The 16,952-nt window shown below is 40.9% G+C and overlaps 1 protein-coding gene across 1 annotated transcript in view; it reads left to right on the top strand.

The window, feature by feature from the left end:
* The window catches only part of LOC142210042 (vasoactive intestinal polypeptide receptor 1-like), a 68,333-nt gene that overhangs the window by 24,113 nt on the left and 27,268 nt on the right, over window positions 1-16,952 (top strand). The window contains exons 5-8 of the mRNA XM_075279072.1: window positions 1,996-2,093; window positions 10,090-10,222; window positions 11,460-11,613; window positions 12,633-12,693. Coding sequence (XP_075135173.1) covers window positions 1,996-2,093; window positions 10,090-10,222; window positions 11,460-11,613; window positions 12,633-12,693 — 446 coding nt within the window. The remainder of the gene's footprint in view (window positions 1-1,995; window positions 2,094-10,089; window positions 10,223-11,459; window positions 11,614-12,632; window positions 12,694-16,952) is intronic.

Raw genomic sequence — 16,952 nt, 5'->3', positions numbered from 1 at the left:
ATGGATTTTTAATTCTGATTTGATGTACGCTGTGCTGGTATCATTTTTGTGTCTTTTGTTAGGTTTAGACAGTCTAATAATGCAACAGATTTATCATCCAGCGTCAGAAAGTATGATAATTCTGGCACATTTTAAGTTTGTCTTGTCTAACTTTGTACTGTCTAATGCTAGGAAATATTAGTAAACCTTCCCCTTTGTTCAAGATTTGGCTCACATGGAGTCTGATGATTGCCACCAAGTCCAAAACAGTTGTCAGACATTCGCACAGTGCTATACATTGCCCAGTAAAGTCGTACTGTACCCACATAAAGTTAGACCATACTCTTTTGATACCAGTGTTGTTAAAATTTCACCCTTTTAAATATTGTATACATCATTCATAGCAGTGTCCATACTTTAACCAATTAGAGCATGGCAGCACCATACAGTGGCCAGAAAGTATCTCACGTTGCTCAGATAACTCACACATACCACCCTTTTCTCTACACAGATTTTGCCCAATCTCTTCCCCTGTGGAGAGTAAACACAGAACAGAAAATAATGACATTTCTACATGCAGAACCACAATCCTAATTTTCACAGAATCAGTCCAAGGGATCTTTTGTACAACTGCTTCTCTAGACACATTATTTTTTAAGATGTGGTAATAATAAAACTTCCTTGTATAGGCAAATGTCAATGGACAGAGGCACAGATAGACATATACAGGGTGGCCATAAAATAACCTCAGGTGTTTGGAGTTGTGTGCAGGCTGACCCAATGGACGGAATTGCCTGAAAATTTGTATGTGTGCTAATCAAGGCATGGGGAAATGGACAGCATGAAAAAAATTAAAGAAAAAAAAAATTTAATACGAAAACTCTCCGCCAGGGGATAATGTGGCGCTGTACAGTGAGCGCGCGGTGCAAAACCCATCTGTCGATACTTGGGGATGTCCCATTTGGACCACAGACTAGCATGACTGTTCAATGTGGCCGCCATCATGCATGGTGAGCATGGTCATCCTATGCAGAACGTGCTTGACGCTTGCGTGTAACGTCTCTGGTGAGATGCTGCGCACTTCCAACGTGATGCAGTCTTTAAGGTCAGACAGGGTTTTGACATTCCCCCGATCAACACGCTCCTTCAAGAGTCCCCACAACCAGAAATCACAAGGAGTGAGATCCGGAGAGCGCGGTGACCACGCTGTAGGGAATGAGTGGCTCAAAATCCTGCCATCGGGAAAACGTGCACGAAGAGCGTTCTTCACAGGATTTGCAATGTGAGGATGGGGCTCCATCCTGCATGAAGGTGATCGTCTGCAGACACTGCCGCTGTTGGAGTTGGGGAACAACCACTGTTTCCAGCATTGTCCGGTACCTTGCTGCTGTGACGGAACAGGTGGCAACCCCAGTTGGGCCCAAATCCTCAAAACAGAATGGTCCGATCATGAACGATGAGGTGAACTCACACCAAACGGTCACCTTGGGCGAATGCAGCGGAACCCCCTCGAGCGCACGCGGGTTTTCGGTGGCCCATATGCAACAGTTCTGTGTGTTGACCGTTCCATTTAGGTAAAAATGTGCTTCGTCGCTCCACAGGATATTCCATGGCCAATTGGTATCCACTTACACTCTGGCCAGAAACATTAATGCAAATGTCATGCGGGTATCATTGTCACGAGGAAGCAGTTGGTGATGATTTTTATTTATTTTTTTTTTTTTCATGCCGTCCATTTCCCCATGCCTTGATTAGCACACATACAAATTTTCAGGCAATTCCGTCCATTGGGTCAGCCTGCACACGACTCCAAACACCGGAGGTTATATTATGGCCACCCTGTATATGGATGAAACATTAACATTTAGCCTAGGGCTACCTAGTGACATCCATTGCCTACAGTTTTGCCAGCAAAGTCTGAGTGTTGTCTGATACTTCAGACCTCAAATATTGTGAGTATTGTGGCTTTGATAGGTGTTGGATGAAAGTGTTTCAGTCTGTACTTGTCTATTCCAGAAGGGTCATTTCTACACAGTGAAGATTCTGTACACGTGCGGATATTCGGCCTCTTTATTAGCACTGGTGAGCGCCATTACCATTTTCTCCCTCTTTAGGTAAGTAGAAATGACATTTTTTTTATATTGCTATTGGTTTTCAAAAATGTTTGTTCTATATATAAGTCTGCCTATGAAGACCATCTGAATGGAGGATCTCAGACCATTTGTATGTATGCCCATTGGACAAGGGATTAAAGGGTAACCTTATGTTAAGGTGACTGTTTTGACAGTCATTTATGTTTGGTGACAGCATTTAATTGTTGGTCCCGTGTGTTGGTGCTGATGCACAGAAGTGACAAGTGTCCCATTGGGCTGTAAATGTTGGCCTACTGGGTCACTAACACAGTTCATAAATGTGTATCCATGGTCTCAAGATTAGAATTGGGCACAAAGCCGTCTTATAACTTATATTGTGTACAATAGAAAGAGGACCACATTCAATGGAGAAAAAGTAAAGTCAAGCATTCCTCGTTATGATAACATTATGATATGGATGAATCTTAAGAAGTTCTGTGTAAGAGCTCTCAAATATGAAAACACAAGACGTGCTTTAGATTTTAAAAAAATGTATATTATAAATCATGATTTTCCTGTCACTGTTGTATCATAAATAACATTAGCTTTATTGTGGTGATAGGAAAAAATGATGTCTTTACATCTATTCCATGAAGGGTATGGCCACAGGTAGGTTTTTGTATGGAAAATAAGGTCTTCTAGAACAAAACATAAGGCAGTGTCCTTAACCACTCATGGATAGGCCCTGCACAGGTTCTTATAGTTGAAAGAAACAAGGAATGGGATTACGGGGACCTGTGCTCCATCTTATGGGCACCAAAGCTTCGAGCCCTCAGCCTGGATCACATGCTACTTGTCCAGCCTTTGTTATGGTGGCTCTCCACTGAATATATTCTGAGCTCCATCTACATCTTATTTCTAATCCAGTCTATGTATTTTCCTTGTAATTATCAGCCATTTCAATCAGGAGCCAATCAGCCAATGTGTATTGTTATGCCCCAGTAGGCTCCTGGCATCACTAGAAGACAACTGATCTGTTGATGAGATGTTTTATGAAGATTAGGTAGACGAACAGGGTCGTCTGCCGAGAACTATTTCTCAGGAACCTTTTTTCCATAAAAAAAGCTTCTTAATAAATAGAGAAATAGAAGCCCTGATAAGAAAATAAGTATTCATGATTTGTTCATCCTGAGAGCTGTTCCTTCCGGAGAATATTTTTATTTTAATGTCATGGCTTCCCACCGGTATATAGAATTAAACACCTGATTGACACTCAATAGTAGTTTATAACCTTCCATTTCTTTGGTGTAATCTTCAAGGAATCACAGGTGTATTATGTAATGAACCATGGGATACAGCTGTATGACCCGGTAAAAATAAGAACACCACGTTCCCCTTCTGCAAATGTATAATGAACCCCGACAGCTCTTTAAATGCAAATAGAGTCAAAGTCTTAATTCTTTCCTTGGCAGACAGATAGGAAATGTAAGTTATAATAAAGTGGTTAAGCCTCAATGGAGGGGCAGGGGGACCAAACTGAAAAGTCATGTGTTATTCATTGGTGAATATTCTCGTTGTGCCTAATGCCTCTGGATCAGGAATGACTGACAACTACATAATTAGCTCGGTCTACAGGCGGCACTACTGCTTTGGGATCTAGTCGCTGTGTCTAATCCTCCCATAGGTTTTACCATTAAACTCGGTCAATATCAAGTAGTTATTTTCAGCAATGATGAGAATCTAATGTTTTTTTATTCATTTACAATATAAGTCCCTCTTGTCTCTGAGTAATGTATGCCTTACCAAAGACATAAGGCATCCATATGATTTCCTACAATGATGAACAGATTTTAAAAACTTTTTACTTCCCCTTCTTTAGATTCATATTGCTATAAAATGCTGTTACACTTCTCTTTCTACTTCCAACGAGAACTGAATTGCCCTCAATAGAGGCGACCGCTTGGTAAGATCTGGTAGATGCAGAGCATCCATTTGTTACATGGTCAGTTATTGATTTTAATGGCTGGCATATAATACTTAATCTCCATCTGCAGAGGGCGCTTGGTCTCCCCCAATAATATCAGCTGATTATCAGGGATTTTGTGAAGTTAAAGGGAATCGTCCAACTTATTTTAAAATATCAATGAATATAGAAATATGTTTAAAATAAATTAAAAAAGTTTCTCACCTTTTCTGTGTCCAAAGTCATTATAAAGACATAAGCCCTTTTAGTGTTCTATGCAAAGTAGGGTAGAAGTGAAGTGAGTGGTAACACTGTTCATTCTCTGTAGACGGAGTCTCTGTATGCTGTATGTCATGTAGTGCTACCACCTAGTTCTCTAGTACACGGTACACTCACCCCTTTTAAGGGCTCAACTTAGGCCGTTACCTGTTGGTTTATTCCAACAAATAGTTGACACTATTTTAATCACCAATCCCCGGTCTTGTTCAGGTCTGCATCCACTATAGCCTCAAAGGGGTGCCATGCACTGTCTGGACACTGAAGTTTGGATGTGAAGTTTGGATGTTGTTTGGCCTCTAGACATAGTGAGTGGTGCCCCCCTAGAGGCCAAAATGGAGTGGGCTTGGACAGGAGAGGGGATGGGTAAGTAAAATAGAGTCCATTTGTTGAATAATCGAGTAACTACTTCAAAACTGCCCGTATACCTTTTATAACCGTGCAATCCACTCTTAACATTGCAAGGACGTATATCAACATGATTGCAGTGTTAAAGGGGTATTCCCAACTTGTTCACCACCTTGCAGGCTGTATGCTCTGTTTGCTTCCTGGTTTTCTCGGTAAATTGGTGGGCGGGGTTTCACTTGCTATCTCACAGACCAGGCCAGTTCTGCTATCTCTCTTCATAGCAGTACATGTTTGCAGTCAGTAATGAGGGATGGTTGTAAATAAATTAGCACAGTATCACTGGAAGATGCACAATATAAAGCTGATGTAGCAGAGCTGGATTTGTTAGGTGATGAGAATCCCAAACTTACATGCTACAGGACCAAGAGTCAGTTTGCGATATACTCACTTTTAGGTCTGTGTTTAATGGACTCCCTGTCTCAGCTCTTATCATCAAAATTCAATTAGCCAACTGATAACTGGAAGAGCCGGAGATAAAGAGCTCAGAAATACAAGCTCCTCCGAGCACTCAGCTCCCCCTCCCCTCCTGAGAGCAGAGTCACTTGTCTTGGGCAGAGAGATAAGCTCAGAAATACAATCACCGAGCACTCAGCTCCCCCTCCCCTCCCTGAGAGCAAGGAGCAACGTCCCTTGTCCTGGGCGTAGAGATAAGATCATCCCCAGGTCAGTGGTTATGGAAACACAGTGTAAACAATGAAGTGAATAATCTCAGATAGCGGCCAAGTAAAGCAGTTTTGCGTAAGCAATGTATTTAGGAAAAGTCTTAAATCCACATAAACTAGCAGTATAGATAGGATCCTTGAGATGGGACAACCCCTTTAAGCAGTTGCACAAACTCATACAGCTGCAGAAGCAGGAGCCTACAAACAGAATGCCTGCAGAAAAGGGAAAAGTTTGTTACAATGAGCGCTGTATACACAGCTATGGGAAACACCATGATGTTGCTTCTCTTTGGTTTCCTGGAAGTGCATAAGCTGCTGGGTCTTACAAGCCTCAGATCAGGTCTGCAGGAATAACTAGAAGGCTGCATTCCTCCTGTACCTGAGGCTAATGTGCCACTACCATGCCTAAGCCATAGGTTTTAGTCATGGAGAGATCTACAGAGGGGAACTATTTAAAAATGTAATTAAGGAGAACTTTATACTATTAAAAAAATCATGAGAAGTGTAAAAAACAGACATATTTCCCCTTCATTTATGTTTCCATTTTCTTCAAAATGGATATTCAAAAACATGAAAAAAACATGAAAAAAGAAACATAAAAATAAAGCCCTATTTAAGATGAAAAAATTATTTTAATAACCCAAAACAAAAAATAGCCTTAAATATATATAATAGTATTGAAATAATAACAGGTTAAAAAGATCTGCAATACTTGTGTGTGCTACAAAGGATGGATTGTTTATTACAGCTACTCTGTTGGACAGTCACAATAGAGTATAGATGGTGACTATAACAGCATAAGCAAATTTATGCAGAGTCCTTTACACCAACGCCTGTACAAAACTCTCAATGGGACAGTCAGCTGCAAAGAAAATAGCGCTGGTTATTACCATCTGGTAAAACATTCCCAACATTCTCCCACAAACATTAAGCAGCCTCAGCTGCTGAAGAAAATGTATTCAAATCAAGCCCCTTATATACTGTAGCTTGTACACATTGTGGGGAAGTTAGCTCGGTAGCAGCAGTGGTACGGACTCAAACAGTCAATACAGGGACACAAAATATGGAGAAAACTGGTTTATTTAGGAAAACAGGAAAATAAATAAACCTTGACTTCAGGTACAAAATGAGCAAAACAAAATACAGCCTTAACTTCAGGCAAAAATAAAACAAAACCCTACTCGTCAAAGTGACTAACTAAACAGAAGTGATAACCTAACTATATGTGTGGCTTACTATCAGCCACACGAACAAAACAAGCACTATATAGTCTCACTGGACTCAGAATTACAGGTCAGAACCATACACCTCCTCTCACTCCATGGTTCTGCAGCCTTTTTCTGGCTCAGCAATGAGCCCAGGATCTACACCTGGAGTTCAGGCCTACTCCAGATCTGCCCCGGACCACACATAAGTTAAAAACCTGGGTGAGATATAGTGAGACCCCGACACTCTGCCTGTCACCTTCTCACAACAGATACACTCTGATACAATGTCTTGTCCAAGTGTACACAAAAACATGTAACTTTTTACAATCTCCACATATTGCCTCTCAATATTCATTGACATAGACTGCACCTTCTTCTAAACAGAATTGACCGTCTTCTCTTTTGTCTTCATAACATTAAGGCTGAGGCCCCACGTAGTGTCCCGCAGCAAAAAGCGCTGTGGGAAAAACCTGCAAACCACTTCTCACGGTGTTTCTGCCGAGGGCAAACAGAGGCGTTTACGCTGCTTGAGGCCCTGGCTCTTTCCAAGACTTGTATATTGATGACTTGTCCTAAAGATAGGTCCATCAATATGTGATTGGTGGGGGTCTGACACCTGGTGAGGGTCTGACACCAGGAACCCCTGCCAATCAACTATTTAAAGTGGTTGCAGAATACTTCACATTCATCAGTCACATGGTACAGCAAGCAGCTCAGTCCCATTCAAGTAAATGGGGCTGAGCTGCAATACCAAGCACAGTCCCTACAAAATGTATGGTGCTGTACATGATATTCAGTGAAGCTGTTGCAGTGCTCACCTGAACATTGTGGCTTCTTCAACCAGCTGGAGACCCCAATCACATATTGATGACCTATTCTAAGAATAGATCATCAATATCTAATTTCTGGAAAACTCCTTTAGGCTATGGCCCCACGTAACGAGCCACAGCAAAAAATACTGCGGCCTTTTTTTCCAGAGCACTTTTCACAGAAAGCCTGCAGAGTTTTTCTCTGCGGACTTTGTGCTCCTATTATACCTATACGGAGAAGCCAACATTTCCATAGGTATAATTGACGTGGCGATTTTCATAAATGCAATCGTTTTTGAAAACGCAGTTTCTCCAAGGTGAGTTTTTTCTGCAATATGAGCATGGGATTAGGCAGAATCCTATCCACTTTGCAGGTACTGTAAAACACAGTGTTTTCGCAAAGAGGGGCCCCAGCCTTAAGTATTCAGCCAGACAGGATCAGTCTCCTGTACTCATCATAACATCCCCGTTGTACAATGGTCCAGTGAAGTAGTCCAAATTTCCAACCAGGGGACAAGAGATTTGATCCTCATCCTAATCCCTTTTCCTTTCACAACTGTCGCTGATACTTTTGGATGTTTTAGAATTACTTTAAATCTTTCTCTAACAACATCTAGAAAAACTAATAACTCCATCCATCATTCTTGAGCCCGGATATCTGTTCTTTGTGTCTCTCGTTGTCCTTATCAGACTTTTACTTCTAATCCTTTTCTTACTATTTGTATAGTTTATTAATTGAAAATGTCTTTATCACCAGAGACAGGAAAAGGCTTTCATTCTGTGGATTTCACAATGCGTATGTATCGCAGACATGTAAAACTTTTAGACGTAGATAAATGAGCACAATAAGAGAGCGCAGTATGATGTTTATCTGGAATATGAATGAGAAGCGCTAATGAGCTGAATGTTTGATAACCACAGGGAATATATAGAACATTAGGAGTAGGAGTAGTCAGTAATTTCAATAGAATTAAGAAAAGAACAAAAGATAAGAGGTGACGGCTTCACTTTATTCAGAAATAAAATGTAACTAGATATAAGGAAAGAGATAGATAGATAGATAGATAGATAGATAGATAGATAGATAGATAGATAGGAGATAGATAGATAGATAGATAGATAGATAGATAGATAGATAGATAGGAGATAGATAGAAGATAGATAGATAGATAGATAGATAGATAGATAGATAGGAGATAGATAGATAGATAGATAGATAGATAGATAGATAGATAGAAGAAAGTCACATAGTATTTAGAGCAACACCATGTAAAAGTTTAAATGTGGCACAAATCCATAGGGTCTGGCAGTTGATCCCTCCAATAACAATCAAAAAGAGGCAGCACTTCAAAGTAGTGAAAAAAAAATTATATGAATTTATTCCAAGAACTACGTTTTTATCCTAGGAGTGTCGGACCTTTCTCAAGCCAAGCTCCAACACTCCTAGGACCAAAACATAATCCTTGGAATAAATTCACATCAGTTTTTTTTCCACTGTTTTGGAGCACTGCCTCTTAGATAGATAGATAGATAGATAGATAGATAGATAGATAGATAGATAGAAGAAAGTCCAAAGTAGCACATTGTTGATTAAAAAATATTCCATGGACCCAACAAAAAAAAAATAAAAAAAAAGCAGCACAATGTAATCAAGTTTGCGCATGCCCTGGGATCTTGGACGCCAATCCTCAGTTTCACATAAAACCTAACAACAGGCAGCACTCCATTGATACTGTGCTAAAAAAAGACTGTTTTATTCAACCATGCAACGTTTTGGCTCTTGCAACTGAGCCCTTCTCAAGCTCGAGAAAGGCTCAATTGTAAGAGCTGGAACATTACATAGGTGAATAAATCTCTCTATTATTGCACCATATATATAACTGGAGGATTGGCCAAATGAACAAAATAGTAGCAAAAATAAAAATTAGACAGACTCCGGAAATAGTGAAAAAAAAAAGACTTTATTCCAGGGATGCAACATTTTTATTCATTACAAACCTTTCTCCAGCTGAGGCCTGGTTCACATCTGCATTCAGTAGTTCATTCAGGGAGTTCACTTGGGGACCCCCCGAATGGAATACTGAACGCATTGACAAGCAGTGAGCAATGACAACACATGGACCCCATAGACTATAATGGGGTCAGTGCATTTTCCGCACGGTGTCCGCAAGAGTCATGCGGAGAGGAAAGTAGTTCATGAAGTACTTTTCTCTCTGCATGACACCGGACACCGCACTTTAAACACACGGACCCCATTATAGTCTATGGGCTCCGAGTGCTTTCATTGCTCACCGCTTGTCAATGCGTTCAATATTCTGTTCCAGGGGTGCCCAAGTGAACTTCCGGAATGGAATACCGAACGCAGATGTGATGCAGGCCTAAGAAGGCTCATAATGAACCAAAACGTTACATAACTGTGCTAAATAAAGTTTTTTTTTTTTTTCCACTATTTTCTGAGTGATGCCTAATTTTTATGTTGTCTTTTTTTCAGATAGATAGACACACAAATAGATGACCACCCAAAATTGCATTGAAAAATAATCTTCTGGTGGGGAAGGAGTCCTGGTCTTCTCAATGGAGGTGGCCAGTATACATAATATTTATGTCACGGAAAATCATTTCTGGATAGAGGGGTGGTCTTTTGAGAGGTTTCATTGTATGATATAGAGATAAATAGATTATATTGATTTGATATTTGGTATTTTTTCACAGGAAACTCCATTGCCCCAGAAATTATATCCACATGAACCTTTTTGTATCTTTCATTATACGTGGAGCTGCCGTGTTCATCAAAGATGCCATTCTCTTTGCAGATGAGAATATTGACCACTGCACCATGTCTACGGTAAAGGCTTAGCTGAATCTGGATAGATAAACGGGCTTCCTCCTCTACCAGATATTTCAACTGTATCAATCTCTTGCAGAAATTGATACTATTGAAAGTGCTGGCAGTAGTCCCACAAAGTTAATGGGGCTCAGAAGGACCGCTGCTAGCTATGACTCTATACACTGGTCTATGGCTTTGGCCACAGGTTCCCTCTCAACTCCAGATCTACACATTGATGCCCATTGCTATTATAACTGTCTGCACTACCGGGTGCCTGAGTGAGACCAGCCAGGGTTTGCCCTTGTACAGATGAAAAAATATTTAGAAAAGTGTGAGAATTATGTAAAAAAAATCTAATGAAAAGAATAATATTGATTCCCCTTCACCCCTGACTGACTTTGTCAGTCTCCACTTACTGGTCCCTTCCAACGCAGGATATGACTGTTCAGTTAGTTACTGGCCGTGTTAGTGACCTATTTAAGGCGTGGTTCACATCTGTGTTCGGTATTCTATTTGTGGAGTCCGCTTGGGGACCCCCGCCAATGGAATATCGAACGCATTAAAAAATGGTTAGCAATGAAAACACACGGACCCCATAGACTATAATGGGGTCCATGTGTTTTCCGTGCGGTGTCCACACAAATCATGCAGAGACGAAGGTACTGCTTGAAGTATATATGTGTATATACTTTATATATCATTCTGAATATTTTCTAAATAGTTTTTATTGGTCAAACAACCCTGGATAGAAAAGTGCAGCACCATAAGGTCAGTCTAATCTCAATAGCAGCTTCGAAAAATGGATTGTCCAAAGTGAATAACACCTTTAAATGAGTCCAAATGGTGTTGACATCCTGACTCATGCTAGTTACAATGTGAACATTGATTTGAAAGAAATTTGGATCCAGATGTCACCATGACAACAATGAACCTTGGAAATATAGGGGGCACAAGGGTTAGGAACAGACAAGCTGCAGGCTCTGCTCTTGGAAAATCGATGATATCTTGGCACAGTACTAAAATAATGAAAAAAGCTCTTCACATCCTCTAAGCATAAAAAAGCCTTTTGCATATTTCTCCTGGTAGTTCTGAGACTTTCAGTCACATTTCCAGAATTTTGCGCACCAGAGCATTCCTAAGTAGTGAAAAGCCTGAAAGCAGCGATGTTTTTAAAATCCTAGAAAATGACTTCAACTGTGTAAAGATCGGAACTTGCCACTTCCACAATTCAATGTCCTGCACCTTTTCATTCCAGGTAAGCTGCAAGGCGGCTGTGGTTTTCTTCCAGTATTCCATCCTTGCCAATTTCTCCTGGCTTCTAGTGGAGGGAATGTTTCTACATACTCTGCTCACCCTCACATTTACCTCGCAGAAGCGATATTTTTGGTGGTATATCGTCATTGGCTGGGGTAAGTGCACAAGGAAGTATTATAGGAAGTGCAATGGGGCAGTTGTCTAGAGACCCATAACTCTCAGTTTCTTGAAGAACTTTCCAGAGATTCTTATTAAAAAACACAGAGGTTGCAAAAATGGAATAGATACAGTTATTTTAATATGTGTATAAGCGGTGTAAACTGAATTAAAATAAATAATAAGTAGTGAATATTGCATATAGCTGTCGTATAGGGTGGTCCCCTGCTTTAGTACATGCTTCAAAGGGCAACTTTCACTCTATTTGTTGCATACTTTTCTATATATGACAAAGGGTCATTTATTTAAATAGGTAGTGTGTAAAATACATTTCTAGTGTGCTGGCAGCCTCCGGGTAGATGTACCCTGCCATATTTACCTGATGTCATGTAAAGCAATGGTTCACGGCAGGACACAGACAATGGTTCACAGCAGGACACAGACAGACCCAAATGTTATATGATGGGACCTGTACAGGTGCATAATAGTGAGAATGCAATCATTCACTCCCCTACAGTCCATGGTGGGGGAGGGGGAGCCTAGTATTCCAGGTAAGGCCTATATAAGGTGCCAGTCACATGATAATGTGGGGTACACAATACTGACCTATAGTCTATTAGTAACACCTATACTTTTAGACCAGACAGGCTGCTCAGCACCTATATACATAGACCCCACTAGTACCAGCACTCAATTTTCTCAACTTTACAGGGTTGAGAGAAAATGGGGTGATGGTTCTAATGGGGTGTAGGTGCTGGGCAACCTGTCTGGGAATATGGCAGTTTAAGCCCAGTTTAAGTGTACCATGTGTCAGTATAGGCAGATTACTTAAGGAAGAATTCTGTCTGACATTTTTAAGTCGTTCTATTATATGTGAACTATTATATGTAATTCATTTGAATAATATAAATTTTGGGGTTTACTACCGATCCCAATACCAATTGCAAACATACATTTATAGTCAGATACTGTATATGGCATATACTTAGATCCTTCATCCTTTACTTGTCTTCTTCAGGTCTCCCAGCACTCACAATTGCAGTGTGGATAAAGACCAGGATCAGCTTTGATAATAATGGGTAAGCTTCATTAGGTAATATCCAACCACAAGACAGACCCCAAATACGAATGCCACAATGGAGCCCATGAGAATTGCCTGGATTCTAAATGATAGCATATGGTATAGGGTTTCACTTCACAAATTACCACCCTTGGATGTATTGATGGTATTAAATCACAAATAAATATTTAAACAATTCAATACCGAACAGGGCATCAGTGCGGCGTCACTAGACGGTGGTCGCCTGTTTGCCCTAGACTTTAGGGAGAGATGAGAACTTGCAAATAATATATCCACCATAGAAACCCCTGATGAGCCTTGAGACATAGGCGAAACGCGTAGGGTTAAAAAGGAGGATAGAATACTTTAGGTGGATGCAACAGAGCATAGACTCCCAATGCAAGTTAGCTGGATATATAGCTACCAATGACCGACCCTATTGGACTAAGACACTGACTTAACAGAGGGATGGTGGTAACAGAACACTGAGTACTGGGCAAGGAGTTAAGATGTGATTGTGTGGAATGGAGTGTAGTCAACATATCCTCGTTCCGACGATAGATCTGTAAAACTCCCCGTATTTACAGGTGTGTCTGTAAAAATCCCTAGTCTGTGTACTTATCGGGGTATACCAACACTGCGGACGTCATAAGCAGTGTGATATATACAGATTGACAGTAAGATATAGGGGAAGTTTAAAGAGGGAGGAAACAATCATTACCTCTTTTCCCTACAATCTGTATATGTTTTGTTTTATTGTGGCTATACAGAAAGAATCAGAGCTTGGAGGAGTGAACTAAAATGTATCCCTCTAAAGTGTACTGTAATTAGCCATTTGACTTATATCTTTAGCCAAGTGCTACATTTTTAATATCACTATTTAAGAAGAGGGTTACGTACCCTAAATAAATAGAAGCAATATTTTAGCAGGTCATATGGTATAGGGATTTTACAGAACCTTAACCATATTCATCATTATAGATGAATCAAAGTTACATTTGTTATATAACTAATAAAAAATTGTTATAGTTTTAGAGATTTTCTCTACACATCTTATTGGTAACACTCTATTGTGTGAATATGCCAAAAATCAGGCACTTCCTATGGTCTGGAACGTGTTAATAACCCAGCCGTGAGTTCCTTCTTGTGGACGGGTTATCTTCTCATACATTGAGTGTCCCTCCATGATAACCTGTCCACAAGAAGGAACTCATGGCTGGGTTACTAACACGCTCCAGACCATAGGAAGTTCCCACATTTGACAATTGATCAAGACAAATGATTGTCTGTGATCACCAAAAAGGTCAGGGAAAATCCTTAAAAGCCTGTAAAATGTGTTAGTTATTTATATTTGTAAAATTGCTTAACTTTTAAAGGGGCTCTATTAGCAAAATCATGCTGATAGAGCCCCACATATGAGTGAATAGCCTTTAAAAAGGCTATTCAGGCACCTCTAAAGTTATATTAAACTACCCCCCATTTTAAAATAAAACCCTAAAACAGAATATGATCAACTTACCCATCGTGCACGGTGGGCGGGCATTCAGGGTCCACCGTCTTCTTCATCCACGCCTTCTCTTCCAGCAATGTCCTCGGGTCCTGTCTAACTCGCGAACTGACATTGATAAAAAATGGCATGGGCGCATGCGCAGTAGCCGTAGTAGAAGCAGCATGCTACTGCGCATGTGCCCGCGCCATTTTTTAACAATGTCAATTAGCTAGTTAGACAGGACCCGAGGACATCGCTGGAAGAGGAGGTGTGGCTGAAGAAGATGGCGGACCCTGAATGCCCGCCCACCGTGCATGATGGGTAAGTTGATCATATTCTGTTTTAGGGTTTTATTTTAAAACTGGGGGGTAGTTTAATATAACTTTAGCGGTGCCTGAATAGCCTTTTTAAAGGATATTCACTCATATGTGCTGCTCTATCAGCATGATTTTGCTGATAGAGCCCCTTTAATTGTCAAAAAATGTAAATATGGGAATATTTGTGGGAAAACCCATTTAAGGCTTTATGGTATGTTCTCTCATATTCTATACCTTGCACTGGGCCTGGATCATTATTAATACTCCCTATGGTTTATATAATGCCACCATTAGCTCAATGTCCATTTGAAAGCATTACTCTATGGATTAGCTCAGAGTCTAATTGAAGTTCCCTACGGTTTGGTGAAATGTTCTGGAAAAAGTGTTCCTAGTGTTTTACTGAACAGTCTTAGATTGTTGTTTGTTTGTTCTTATTGCACAAACTCATGCTTTCCTGCTTTTGAGAAGGGACATCATATAGAATCTGAAAAGTGACATATTAATGGGGTTTTCTTAGATTAGATTCCCTAAAGTTATTCTTAGGATAGGTCATTACTATGAGATGGTTGGTTCTTGTGCCATAACTATACAGTGGGCAGAGAAAGAAGCAGAAGGCTGTGTTTGGTTGGATCACTATCCTCTTTGGCTCTTAGCTTAAGATAAGATAATCCTTTAATAGTCCCACAGTGGGGAAATTTCAGAATTTTTAGAAACATATTTATATGGCCTTCATAGTGCATTTAGCCTTTTTGATGCAAAGCATCTTTTCTTTCTTTATTTGTATTTGAATAAAATCATTAAAGTAATCCACACCCCCAATATTAATACAGATGACCTATCCTGACCCTCTAGACTACTCTGGCCAGGGGTGAACCTGCCCCTTTCGCCGCCCGAGGCGAACTACAGAAAGCCGCCCACTCCCCCGCTGGGAGGATGGGTCAGAGCGGGGGCGTGGCTGAGCGGAGGGGGTGTGGCGAATCGAAGTGGGCAGGGCTTAGCGCCGTTCGCCGGCAGAGAGCAGGCACGGAGAGGGCCTGCTCTCTGCCTGAGCGTGAGGGGAGGCTGCTGGAGCAGCGCTGCTCCAGTGGCCTCCCCAAACCACCGCTCGGTGCTAAGCCAGTCCAGGACAGCTTATCCTGGACTGGCTTAGGTTAGCAAAAATGCCGCCCTCCCTGGGGCCCTGGCATAGCGCCGCCTGAAGCAGTCGCTTCAGGTCGCCTCATGGGAGGTGCAGCGCTGACTCTGGCTTTACCCTGGCAGCTTGTAATCCTCTTCAATCCCAGGCAACACTGCAGAAAACGTCCTGATGCTGGCTACGACATCAAAACGTTGTCTGCAGTAGTTCCCAAGAGTGAAGAGGACTCTAGAACAAGGTAACTATATTGTAAAGAGAATGAAAGATTCTTGGAAGATTAGACTATTCTACTAGGAGTTTGGATATCTTTCTTTTTCTGGGACTCTCTTGGGCTTTCCGAGATAAACTATCAAGTAGGGTTGAGCCGATCTTGAGATTTCAGGATCGATTTTAAAATCCGATTTCCAATAATTTTCCATCCAATCCCGATCGTGAAATTTACTCAATCACCAATCGGGATCCGATCTTTCCCCATCGCAATCGCTCAACCCCACTAGCAAGTATATACTGATGCATCAAACTATCTTCCATTTATTAACTTGCTGTAGCCTGATAGCTTTTCACAAACGCCATTTAAGAAGTCAAGTAAAAGTCTTGGAACTGTTAATTTAACTCTTTTAGAGCCAATATTTTACTCACCTGCTCCTGTTCAGCCTGGCCTCTGTTTCTTCTACCAGAAGGCACTGCAGCATTCTTCAGGACATACTGTGTAGTGTACCCTGGGGAAAGAAGCGGGGGCCACATTTCTTGGAAGAGGGGATTGGTGAATAAAATATTGGCCTCTACCTGTTGGAATAATCCAGAAGGTAGTGACCTAACATTAGAAATGGTCCGTACTTGTTCCGCATGAATCTGAAGTGCTAACATTATTATACTCTGAGGTCTTCTGTATAGAAATAACACACAGTTATACTCACCTCTCCTGAGCATCCTTGCAGTATCTAACAATCCACTGGTGTAATCTTCAGCACTGTGGCTAACATCACTGCTGAGGCTTAATCTCAGGTCTCAGTAGTGACCCCATAACGTCAGCCAGACTTTTGGGTAATTTGTGTTGAATCCAGTGTGATCCTAATTGGTTCGCTAATCCCTATGTTGGGCTAACATATCACTGTGGGGCCAAAAAAAGGGCCAGTATACTGTATGGGTGCCAAAAAGAAGATGGCAATGTTATTTGTGGGGGCCAAAAAAGAACAAAATACTGTGTGGGGGACAAAGAGTAGAGGGCAATATTATTTGTGGGGCCAAAAAAGAATAAAATACTGTGTGGGGGACAAAGACATGTTGGGTCCTAAGAAGGAGCAATATACTTTGTGGGTACCAGTAAAGGGGGCAAT

This window comes from Leptodactylus fuscus, chromosome 6 (assembly GCF_031893055.1).
Source record: "Leptodactylus fuscus isolate aLepFus1 chromosome 6, aLepFus1.hap2, whole genome shotgun sequence".
Taxonomy (NCBI): domain Eukaryota; kingdom Metazoa; phylum Chordata; class Amphibia; order Anura; family Leptodactylidae; genus Leptodactylus; species Leptodactylus fuscus.
This window is presented reverse-complemented; position numbering and strand designations above follow the sequence as displayed.